This window comes from Paroedura picta, chromosome 1 (assembly GCF_049243985.1).
Source record: "Paroedura picta isolate Pp20150507F chromosome 1, Ppicta_v3.0, whole genome shotgun sequence".
Classification (NCBI taxonomy): Eukaryota; Metazoa; Chordata; class Lepidosauria; order Squamata; family Gekkonidae; genus Paroedura; species Paroedura picta.
In genome coordinates, this window is record NC_135369.1 from 142,591,316 (window position 1) to 142,604,418 (window position 13,103).

At 39.6% G+C, this 13,103-nt stretch overlaps 1 protein-coding gene and 1 long non-coding RNA gene across 10 annotated transcripts in view; one reads left to right on the forward strand and one right to left on the reverse strand.

Moving 5' to 3' along the window:
* Positions 1-13,103, forward strand: part of LOC143822100 (uncharacterized) — a 210,277-nt gene that overhangs the window by 49,337 nt on the left and 147,837 nt on the right. The window lies entirely within an intron of this gene.
* KCNQ5 (potassium voltage-gated channel subfamily Q member 5) overlaps positions 1-13,103 on the reverse strand; it is a 380,258-nt gene that overhangs the window by 46,390 nt on the left and 320,765 nt on the right. For both annotated transcript variants that reach the window (XM_077306720.1, XM_077306710.1), the window contains exons 6-8: positions 9,321-9,431; positions 6,661-6,756; positions 522-616 (exon numbers count right to left, since the gene is read on the reverse strand). In XM_077306720.1, the coding sequence (XP_077162835.1) occupies positions 522-616; positions 6,661-6,756; positions 9,321-9,431 (302 nt within the window). The remainder of the gene's footprint in view (positions 1-521; positions 617-6,660; positions 6,757-9,320; positions 9,432-13,103) is intronic.

Sequence of the window (13,103 nt, forward strand, 5' to 3'; positions counted from 1 at the left end):
TATGCCAAAACTCTTGTTAGTTAATAAACATTATTACGACCCACTGACCTCAGTGAAGTACAGCTGAGGATTCTCAAGTTCAGAGACTGAGGGAAACCTGCTTTTTATTCTCTCTGTAAGCACTATTAGTGTGAGTTATAAAGATCCAGTGGAAATCAGCAGGTATAAGCTTCTATAAATCCACAATGAATATGTTCCTAACTATGTGAAGTAAAATGAATTAGCATTCCTTGAATCAAAGATGCTATTAGAAGATTAACTTTTGGCAGGCTTTTGAGGACTTGGTGGTGGTGGGGAGAACATTCTCTTTTCTTAACGTTATAATGTTTCAGAAGTAACAGAAAATGGAAATCAGATTTGTCTTATGTTTGAATTAGTATAACAATAAAGACAATTAAATGGAAGCAGGCAGATGCTGAGCACAGTGAGAGAAAAAAGAAAACAAGACAAACCAAACACTGATTTTTTATAAGCTCAAATAGACATTGAGGACAGCACCAGCTGCCATACTTTTTACCTACTTTGTAGGGCTGCAGGTATGCAAGGCCTTCAAATGTGGCTTCCAGGTAGCAATGGAAACCGATTTCTCATCAGCTGCATAACTACGCCATACACACTACGTGCAGGATATATGGTAAGAAAAAAAGGCAAGAGGGAGCAGGGGATAAGACAAAATGGAAAAGCATATTAGTAACCCAATACAAGTTATGGCTTTCTTGTATCATTCATTGCACTGATACATGCCTGAGGGATGGAAGAATACTTTCATAATATCACCAGGTGGCTGTCAGGTTTGTTCATCTGGAATCAGTAGAATAAAACCACCAAGCTGCCTGGTGTACGAAAACAACAGAAAGCACAAAGGAGCCAACAATATATGAAATGAAAGTAGCACTATTATTACTATGGAAAATCTGGATTTTTTTTCGAGCTGCAAGCAATACCTGTTATGCTGGTTTCAATAGTTCAATAAGAGTTATGATAGCAAAGGGTAATGAAGACCGGGTTGAAAGATTTAAACTAATTTAGAAAATAAATTGGGATATCATGCATTACTTATGGGGGCAGGTCATATATATTAATATAAAGTGACATCACTATGACATCTTTAAGGAAGCATTTTACCATTCTATCATCAATGCATACAACTGGCTCTTGATGTTTCTGTTCATGTGTGCAATACTATAGTGTGGGACTGAATTTTGGAACTGGGGTCTTCTCTGTGCTCGCTCTTAACCATCATAATATGCTGATAAGCATATGCCCCACGTTTTTCTAATCCCATAGTTCTATAATATAAAGCAAGACCCAAATCCAAAATACAGCCTCTCCTGCTGCTTCTTATGTAGCTGTAAGAAAAATAGGTACATGTGTAAAGTGCCATGACAAGAGGAGAATAGATTCATTTGAACTCTGGTGCTGAAGAAGGCTTGTGCAAAAGTCACAAACAAGGAAATACTATAATGCATAAAGCCAGATATATCACTGGAAGGCAAAACCATGAAACTCCATCTCACTTACTTTGGCCATATCATGCAATCCAACCCATTGGTGAAAGTAATTATGCTAGGAGTGGTAGGTGGCAAAATAAAACCAGGCCGACAAAGAACACGATAGTTAGACATGATCAAAATGGACACTGGCCATAACATTATACAATTAAAAGTAACAGTGCAAGATCGAAAGATGTGAAAACAGCTGAGCTGTAGGACTGCCAAAAGTCGGACACAACTGAATGGCCAAGATCATAAAGTAGCTGACATGGCAATCCCAGCAAGGGGTTTTCAAGGCAGGTGAGAAGCACAGGTGGTTTGCTACTGCCTTCCTCCCCAGTCTTCCTTGGAGGTCTCCCATCCAACTACTACCCAGAGCTGACCCTGCTTAGCTTCCAAGATCTGACAACAGTGGACTGTAACAATGCTGCTTTCTCTACCCAAGAAGAAGAGCGCAGTAAATTTTAATGAGTGTTCTTATGATCCTTCCATATGCCAATGTGTGTTACAATCAAAAGCCCCTCAGGGACTTTCTCGTATTTATCTATCATGAATCCTGATCTATAGTCACTTATAGTGGATAACCCTAGAATAAAGTGACACAGAGATGTGCATTCTTAACATTGTTCTATGTTTCACATATTAGGTATAGTACATGTACCACCTGGCTTCTAGCTGAAAGTACTAATTACAAATTAGTGGAGACGAAGTGAATTTGTACCATTGAGCCTTATGATAGCAAGTGATGACCAAAAAACTCTGCACTGAGATACAGCTGTAGCTAAAATGAAGGCTTTCACAAGCTGAGGAGAATCCCTAACTTTCCAGACCAAAAAATCTGTTTTTAAGGCTAACTGGGTTGCAAGAGCAACATCTGAATAGACTCAGAGACCAGAAAAAAACCCTTATGTTTAGATAGTGTCTTGAATTGCCACAACAACCAAAAATGGTGCCTGATGTTATAGTAGCAACCTGACCACAACCAGAAGGAGATGAGCTTTGTAGGGGAGAAAATTTTATAGGGAAGCAAAGGCAAGATTATATGGGCTAAAGAGATGGAAAAAGCAGTAGCCATGAAATGCCGATGCAGGGAGGAAGTGTAACAAGAGACAGCTGGAAGACAGGGACAGAAATAGTAAATGAAAGGAGCGGGGGGATGTGGACTAGCAAAGGTATGAGTGGAAAAATGGGATTAGAGCCAGTAAGTGTAATGGGGAAAGATAAGACAGCAAGGGGAGATTATAGTCACTGTGAGCAGGCCAGCTGGGGTGTATGTGGGATTTCCTCTCTCCCACGAGTCCTTGGAAGGGGAGTCCCCCTCTTGTAGATTCCTATCATTAGTTTTTCAGTTAATGCTATTAATATCAAAAAAGGTTCCTAAATTGCCTGATTGTTCTCTGTAACTGTCTAAAGGTAAAGGTATCCCCTGTGCAAGCACCGGGTCATGTCTGATCCTTGGGGTGACGCCCTCTAGCGTTTTCATGGCAGACTCAATACGGGGTGGTCTGCCAGTGCCTTCCCCAGTCATTACCGTTTACCCCCCAGCAAGCTGGGTACTCATTTTACCGACCTTGGAAGGATGGAAGGCTGAGTCAAACTTGAGCCAGCTGCTGGGATTGAACTCCCAGCCTCATGGGCAGAGCTTTCAGACTGCATGTCTGCTGCCTTACCACTCTGTGCTTGTTCAGTGGTCATGTCCTAGCATCCTTCCTTACCAGCTATCATTCTGTTGATCCAGAAATTGCAGGTGGTGCAAAATGCAGCTGCTAGGATGCTCACTAGAACAATGGTGGGGTTGAAGACCACCATGAGTTTTGATTTTTTAACTTTTACATTTTTTTCTTAGGAGTCTGTTTTATTGTATGTATATGTATGTCTGCATTTGTTTTAATGGGGTTTTACTGGGCTTTATGTGGACAGATTGTGACCTGCCATGAGCCGGTTCATGAGTGGCAGGTAATAAGTTTAAAAAATAAAATAATTGTGGAGAACCCACATCCAGGCTGCGCTGAGGCAGGTGCATTATCTGTCAGCTGAATTCTGGATCAAGTTCAAAATTCTGTTTTTGACCTTTAAGGACATTTGCTGTCTGGGCCCATACTATCTGAGAGACCGTTTTACTCCCTAAGCCCCTCGCAGGGCTCTTTGCTCTGCAAGTACTTACAGGTTGGTGGTTTCCAGCTTGTGTGAGGTTCACCTGGCTCTAGCCCTGGCCCCTGATGGAATGAGCTCCCAGAAGAGCTACAGGCCCTGTCGGAGCTAACGCAGTTCTGCAGAGCCTGTAAGACAGAGCTCTTCTTCCAGGCTTTTGTTTGAGGTCAGGCTGAGGGGACATCTTGGGTCCCTCCTCCAAGGTCTCCCGGGATCTGCATCTGGGTAATATCACCTTCTACCGGGCATTGGCAGCCAGGGGGATTATGTGGGTGAGGGAAGGGAGGATTTTAATACTATTTTAGTGCATTGTTTTGTTAAATTTCATCTTGTATTTTGAATCCTATGTTAGCTGCCACAAGCCAGCTGGCCAGGAGCAGCAGCCTATAAATACGATTAAATAAATGAAATAAAATAAATAAATAGTGTGTGGGAATGCTCTGATGTTCAGCCCTTACCTTTAAGACAAATATAAATGACAAGTTCAGGAATTTACTGAGTGGTCCCCAAGGAGATATTTGGCAGTTGAACATCCAGCATAATCCAACATAATTTTGGAATACTTTTTGCTGCCAAAACCCTTTAGAGGAGATTTGATTTGGCTTTACAATTCATAAAAGAAAAAGGTAGCATAACAGAAATCAATATGAGAATAATTTTGGTCCCCTATATTTATATATTAAAAAAAAGAACAGATCCCTTCAGGAAACGTTAATGACAATTTTTGGCACAGATAATGTTCTGTTTACATCACCATGGTAAAATCTGCACTGAAAGAAAAGGTATTAAAACAAAGCAGCATATTAAAACATCAAATAAGCTAACAATTTGATTTCCTTTGATTCTTTGTACTCATCAAGTGCCACCAGTGTTAAGATGCCCTTCATGTAGGGAAAAATATTATGTTTGATCCTTCAAGCTGTTGCATTGAATTGTATTAAAAACAATTACTTGGACACAGTTCTTTTCATTTGAAATGGAAATATTGACCTTGGCACAATGTTGGAATTCCAATATGAAGAGTTAATTGAACGTGGATGAGGATGTTATGTTGTCACTTAATCTGTCATTTTTCGTACGAGTTCTGGGTTTTTCTAGAAGACTATATTGTAAAGAAGACTATATTTTCTAGAAGACTATACTGTGCCATGCAAAACATCCTGCAGTCTGTAGCCTTCTAGTTCTTTTGGAATGATTACTTGTTGAAAGTGCATCAACCAAATATCGGATTTCTGAGCATGAAACTGATCAAAGACTGTTCCCACATGGTTTTCATCATCACTATGAATGCAGAGACATGTTAATTGATGATAGAGCTTGTAGGAGTTTTCTGGGCACTCTCTTCTGCCTTTTTTTCCTTCTCCTTTGTCCCACCCATGTTTCACAGTAACTATACATTAACTCTCAGGGTAGTGGATGTCACAATTGCCATGGTGACTTGCTGCCTCCCTTTTTTGTTCTTTTCTTCACATATGTGTGATAATAATTCCAAGTAGCAATAGTTATAGCATTAAAGTGCTATAGAAATTATCTTTTTTTTGTTTAAAAAAACAACTTTGAAAAGTCATTTAATGGTACAACAAAGAAAAATATTGGGAAAGTGGTATCTGAGAAGGATAGGCAAAAGAAAAATGGAGGTAGCATGGATGGGACATTTGCCGGGCAAAATAATGCACATGATTCCTTCTGGATCATATACCACCACACCTGGACTGTGTTATTTCAAATAAATTCACAGGAAAACTAATTTGGGAAACAGCATATTAAGAATGGAGAAAATTGGAGAACAGTACGATTGCACTATGACATTGTGTGGAAGAACCAAAAAAAAAAGTTTCTGTCTCAGAGACAGACTGGAGGAAAACCACCACGTGGAAGCAAATATGTATAATTGAGCTCTGTTGAAATCAGCTGTTTTTAAAAAATGTTCATGTTAGTAGGAATATACACGAGGGCTTCGATTCAATAGAGTAGCGATCCCCAATTTGTGGGCCGCGGACCACATGTGGTCCTTCGACTAATTGGAGGTGGGCCCTGAAGGACGCCTTCTCCCCCCCCCGGCCCTTTACTTCACCCCCCCGGCCCTTTACAACACACTTCGGGTGTCATTGTCTCCCATCACTCCCAGATGGGACTATCTCGTTGCAGAGAAACAAGCTCAGGGTTCCCATTGATTTGTCATTGTCATGAGTTAAAATTTCCATGAAAATAAAATGTTCCTTATGTTCATTGTTGTGGCATGTCTGTATCTTATTTTGAAAGGATGTTTAAACATTACCATAGCGATCATAGAGCGTTAGGGCAGTGGTTGAGAGCAGAGGACAAACTACCCCCCCCCACCGGGCCTCAGTAAAAGGCGTTGAGTGGTCCCCGGTGAGTGGTCCCCGGTGATAAAAAGGTTGGGGACCACTGCAATAGAGCACATCTAGATCTGAAGTTGCAAGTACTTTTCAGTCAACTGTTTAGTGAAGAGATGGGAACAGAAGGGGAGGGGGAATTCCAGTGTCCAATAGCTGATTTGTGTAAGTTCAGCATTTTACAAAAGGAACGTGTTTGTTTACAGCATTTTCATTCATCCCTTCCTCCAAAGAAATCATTGTTGCATACATTGTTTTGGATCACTGTAGATATACTTTATGCTCACAACAACTCTGTGAGATAGATTAGGTCAAGAAAGAGTCACTGTCCCTTGAATCAGAAACAAGTTAAATAATAATAATAATAATAATAACAACAACAACAACAACAACAACAACAACAATAAAGCAGGCGATTATAAATAAAAATGTTAAACTATCTAATCCTTGCATTTTTAGTCTCATGGGATATCAGATAATATTTGTCTAGTCATCTGACTGGTATGCCAACCTTGTTATTTAACAGACATACCTGTTTCATGAAAAATCGTGCAAATTATTTCAGTGTTTCTCTTAATCACTACATGGTAGGGATTATAAATATTCCCTAAAATCACTTTTATAAATTATTATAAAAACTGTATTAGTTTGCTACTTACTTGAATTAAACAGGCAGCAGGGTTCCTTCTTTTCTCAAAATGTTTCTGACGATGCTGTTCCTGCACTTTCAATGCAAATCCTGACCCAAGAATGCCCTAGAAGAACAAGGTGACAAACAGTCATGGTGACAAACCTTCAATTTTGGTGATGGTTAAAAATACATGAATTCTAAAATTATACAGAAGTCTGATACAAACATAATTCAATCTGTAAGTATAAGTAATACATTGAGTATAATTATACAATGTATAATTTTGCAGTTATTACACACTGGTACAATTTGGAGAGAAACAATCACATTTAAGGGCCAAAGGAGATATAGACCATGCTAAAAGCTGTGTTTCCTACAAAGCATGGAGAGATATAATTTAAAGCACAGTCATAACTGACAGCAAGCCTTATACAGAACCCTGAACCCAGCCACAGTTGCTTCAATGAACCCTGTTTTCCCAGCCATTTTTGCCTGATGTTGGTTTTGTGCAGTCATAGTTCCTCACGGGGAGGAAAGCAACTCAGGAAAGTCACCTTAGTTGAACTGGCCTTTCTCTGTTTAAGTTTTTTAATGAAATTAATTTTGGAGATAATTTCTTAAAATGGGTAAAATCTTGTTTGTTGGTTTGTTTCTAATTCAACTTATATCTCGCCTCTCGTGACTAGGTCATCTTGAGGTGGTTTACAAACAATATAACAACATACCCCATAAAATTCCATAAAATGTTAAAATCAACAAGTTTCATACAACATTTGTCATACCCATAGTTCCACAGATGGTGGTAAAAATCAACAATTGCCCTCTATTCCAGTCAGTTTCTACAATCTTCCATTGCATCTACATAAACCAATCTCACTCAGGCTCCTATCTTCCATGCCAGATGTTGGCACTTCATGTTGGGCAGGACCCCAGTTCGTAACTCGCGGCACTCCTCCAGCTTCAACCAAATACCTGGCAGAAGAGCTCCATCTTAAAGGCCCTGCGGAACCTTGATACCTCTGTCAGGGCCCTTAGCTCTTCCAGGAGCTCATTCCACCAGGTAGGGGCCAGGGCCAAAATTCCCCACGCCCTGGCTGTGTCCAGGCAAATGTCCCCAGGTCCCGGGACAATTAGTAGATTCATACCCACAGAATGAAGAGCCCTGTGGGGGGCATAAGCAGACCCAAATGCCTGCAGGACACCTTCCAGTGCAGCAGTGCACCTTCTAAAGGTGTGACCCTGCAAGTATGTAAGACTGTTACCTTCCCCTTCTTATTTATGTGTTTATTTTTAAAAAAATCAGCCGAAAACAAGAACATGAAAGGGGGAAACCCTTCAAAATACAGCAATAAATTAAAAATGGGGGGGGGGGAGAGGAGGGAAACATATATAAAGCAAAAACAAAAACCATAGCCTTGGAAGCAGATCTACACATTACTTTCCATAAAATATTTCCAACTCTCTTAAAATAGGTCCATGGACAATTTCTGCCCATATGTCATGCATTTAAACACTGATTAAGTTGTAATCCATTGATTTATAGGAGCTGGACATTTATCTCTCCAATGTTGTAGTGGCAGCTTCCTGTTCATGTACTCTCAAGTAGTGCTCCCAAGTTGTAGAACAACCTGCCTGAGGTTTGGAAGGCTCCCATACTTCTGTCGTACAACTGAATGTACAAAACAGTAAAGTCTAATAAGTCATTTTTAAAAAGACATTAGAACTTTAGTATAATGGAACACCAAAGGACAGCACCTTTATAATAGAAAGGATTGTAGTCAACAGCGGGGGTCATCAGCCCCTTATCCGTGGCCCGGTACTGGGCCGTGAAGGCCTTGGTAACGGGCCACCGGCGGCCGTGCCTGCCTTTCCCCCCTGCAACGAGAAGCTCCCCAGGCCGCGAGTGAAGCGGCTGCCAAAGTGGCCACTTTGCTCGTGTCCCAGCTAGCTTCTTGCTGCGAAGGGGGGGGGGAAGAGGCAGGCGCGGCCGCTGGCACAAACAAACACGCATGCGTGGAGCTGCCGCGCATGCATGTTAGTGCCACCTGCTGGCGAAAACGCGCATGCGCAGCCACTCTGGACATATAATTTAGAAGTGTGAGAATGGGTAGCCAGCTACCTAATGACCTGCTCTTCACCTTAGAGCAGACTTTCTCAACTTTTTTTACCATTGAGAAAACCTTAAAGCATTCTTTAGGCTTCAAGAAACCCCTAAATGGCACAATCATGCAGAATATGGTTGGTAAGCAAAGCTGTGTACACACCCACCCAGGACCCCTCTACTTCCCATCCCTTCAGGCCCATCATTGGCAATTGGGGGGGCAGTCGACATGACTATATATGGTCACATCACCATACTTATTTAACAATTAAAAAAAATTAACTCCCACCGATTCAGGAAACCCTTCCAAGACTGTCAAGAAGCTCTTAGAGTTTTATGAAACCTTGGTTGAGAAAGCCCGAGAGAGAGAGAGAGAGAGAGAGAGAGAGAGAGAGAGAGAGAGAGAGAGAGAGAGAGAGAGAGAGAGACATAATTTAGGACAATGGATCTCTCAAGAACCTATCTCTTCACTTTGGCTTAATATTGTCAACACTCAGCCTCTCCTTCCTACACCCATTTCGCTAACATTATTTCTGTCATTATATCAGATAAGTGTGTGAAGTTTTAAAAACTGTAAAAATACTCACAGCAGGTAGTGCAAAGAATGAAATGCCAAGCAGTGCAAACCCCGCAGAAAGCAGCCTTCCTAGCCATGTGAGGGGGGTTTTGTCTCCATAACCAATTGTTGTCAATGTGATCTGAAAGAAATGAATATGTCAGCATGAAGAAAAAGTAGACACATACAGGCAATAAAGAACAATGAATATATGATATGAATTGGCATTTGAAGAAATCAACCTGAGCTATAAATTTTTATGTGGCAAGTTGAGTAAAATTGGACAATCACAGGTATACCCACCTTAAGTCACCAGAGAGAGGGTGAGAAATAAATACAAGTATAATAATATAAAAATAATTATACTGTAGCACAACATTGCACTGATTACTGTAGGGCAGGGGTAGTCAAACTGCGGCCCTCCAGATGTCCATGGACTACAATTCCCATGAGGCGCTGCCAACGTTCACTGGCAGGGGCTCATGGGAATTGTAGTCCATGGACATCTGGAGGGCCGCAGTTTGACTACCTGCTGTAGGTTATACAGCAAAACCAGTGTGCACATGATTGCAGCATTATGAGAAAATTATGTGTTAGGAGGATGACACAGGATTCCCAATCCCCTGTTTTCATTGTAGGTACAGGACACTTGAAGGGAGAATCGGTGAGTGGGAAATTTGTTAACTCATGCCTTGTTCACCAGTTATTCCCTACAAATCCCATTCTGCTGATTTTAATTATTTAAAATATCAACTATGCTTCAAAGCTGGGAGGGGGAAAATATTTGTGTGTATGAATGTGAAATTTGCAAAGGAGAATCATGGATACAGGCAGAATACTCTTCCTTATGCCAGCCTGTTTCTTCCCACTTGCATGCATCTTACTTCAGAAAACATGGATTTGGAAACCCAAACTTTCTGAAAGAAACATGTGGCGTACTGATTTGTTAAACAGCAGAATCAGTACCTTTCAAACAACTGCAGTGTAAACCTTAAGAGAACATTAAAATTTAGGTAAGAATTAATCAGCAGTTGGTGCAATTAAAAGGCATTATCATTCCCAGGCATTTGAATGTGACACTGCTGTGAAATTAAGATGACCTGGAAAATACTTTCTTTAATTTTATTTTATTATACAACTACAAATATATTTTCTTCATGCATATTAACCTAAAGCAGCTTAAAGACACATAAAAATGAAACTATGACTTAATATCAATATAGCTTATAAATACAGTGAGGCAGCTTCATAAGCATACTCCACCAAGCCAGTAAAAGCATATTCATTTTGGAAGGAATTAGGGGACAAACCATTCATAGCAGAGAGTAAGATGAACTCTCTTTATTTCCTCTGTCACTCAGTGAATCATTGCTCAGTCTCGTATTTTGTTTTTTCTAATTGGATGTTATTTCCTCCACACAACATCCGCTGTTGAGATTGCCATGCGAAACTCAGCTGATTTGCAATTGCCAACACATACTGTTTATTGCCCATGCTATCACTGATGCCAACAGACATATCAGTGCCTCAGACCCCAGAAACAATAAACATATCAGTACCTCACACCCTAACCCCCCCCCCCCACATACACACAGCTTCTGTTATGGAGAAGATGGCCTTAAATTTCATTTACTGCATCTATATACAGTTTAAATGCCTAACTCTGACCCAGGTAATCAAGTTTCATATATTTAAAGAACTGACAGATAGGATAAGCTCAAAACTCATATGGGGTACAACTTAGTATGCATAAAAATGAGCCACTCCACATGCTAAAGAAAATTAAAGAACACATGCTACTTTTGAAAGACTTAGTAAAGATAAAAAATAATATCCAAGTACCAATTCTGCAAATATAGAGTGGTGGCTTCTGGAAGTAAGACCTAAAATTTGAACAAAAGGCTAACAAATACTGTTATTTTGCAATTTCTTAAAGTTCTGTCCTTGATAAATTGGTATCAGCCTGTTTTATCAGGAAAGAACCTGAATAATCTGGTCTTGGTCCAGGTTGCTACCACTGCCAGACACTGGAGATTATGTTAATGAAAAGAAGAATTTGCGGACAGTCTGAAGAGCCACCTGTCATCTGTCTTTTATGACACTACAGCCTCAGAGTTTCTACAGCATGAAAATGTACTGTAGGTGATTAAAAAGCTTTATTATTATGTAGCTGAGGGCCCTCAGAAAGAGCATGAATACACCTCTCTCAAAGATCAATATTAAACCGGTTATCTCACAAACTTCAAAGAAGCCTCAACAAGAATGTTACATCCTTAAGAGTGTCCGGGACTCCTTGAACCCATTCAACTCTGCTACATTCCAACTATACAATAGTTTGGTTCCTAGACAATATACAGGTACCACATCTTTTGCTTTGACATTTTAATGTTTTGTTCGCCTAGAACTAATTTAGATTGTAAACTCCGATGTCCGCATTTTAAATAGACTGGATGATTGTATTTTAAACTTTCAATTAAGTAGTTCGACATAGTGGTTTGTTTCTCCCTCCCTCCCTCAATTCCTTCACAAGACTTCAATACTAGCATAGAAAATTGCTGATGCAATACTAGCCGGATTGCATCAGCCTAGCAGATAGGCATAAAAAGTCTCTCCCCCACCCCTTTGTAATGACAAAGCTTTTTCTGACACACATGGGAATGCACTGGTGATTGATTACTGGGCAAAAGCAGAAATAGGTATGGAGATATTTTTATTGAAATATGGGTTTTTGAATTGTATAATTTAATCACCATCTGTTTTACAGAGTGGTGGCCTCTGGAATTATATATTTTAAATGGTGAGCTCCAAATCAGATTTTTTTTATATTACAAAGACTAGTTGGAGAAACAACAAATAGTAATTTACCACCATGTTTATATAAATTAAATTTATAAATAAAATATATCACATTAGACATATTTTTAAATAAATGCTCATTCTAATATTTTTTTAAAATTTATTTTTTCCCCAGGATTTTTCTTTGCCACCCAGCAAGCCCTTTGATTTTATGTGTGAGGAAGACCCCTCAGGGTTGAAATGCGTTTGGTCCATTCCATGTTGGTCTATTCCATGAGTAGTTAGATTTGTGATGTTTTAAAATTATGATGACTGTGTGGTTTATAGATGTTTTAAAAAATTTGAATTAGCACATTTTGTGTAATAAATATTTGCAAAAAAAAATTAAAATTATTTTTGCAGCTCAACCTTTGGGTTCCTAACTCTGGTGTGCCAGACTGAAAAAAAAAGGCTGCTTTGATGCTGGTGTTCTAGTTCATGGTACAGTCATATACTCTACAGCTTTCCCTCACCTTTGATACAGTCCAGTGTTTCGGGAAAGATCAGAGCAAAGTCGTGTGAACAGCTAAGTGTAGATCTTTCCCCCCACACCTGCTATTCCTCCTGCACCACTTTTAATATAATTAACTAGTTCTACTTAAAAAAATCTTTTCACAAATGGAAAGTGACAAATTCAGGCTGTCTGTCATTGTTAATGATTTAACTGTGAGTGATTTAAACATTATCAAATCAGTCACTGTGGAGGAGGATGGAACACATGACCCTCAACATCTTAGAGAAGAAGTTGTTATATCCCTTTAGCTATAGCACAAACTTGAATTTCCTAATTAATATGAAAAGTGTTAAAAAGAGTACTGGACTGGAGATGGATAATCTGGTTTCTCTTTCCTCATACAGAATACTACTGGTGATGTTTCTTGAAAGCAGAAGCTTCTGCTAAGGAAGCTACAGGAGGAGTTATATACACCTTGATTTTACTTAATCATATTATGTAATCAGATGCTCAAAGGCTGAATTG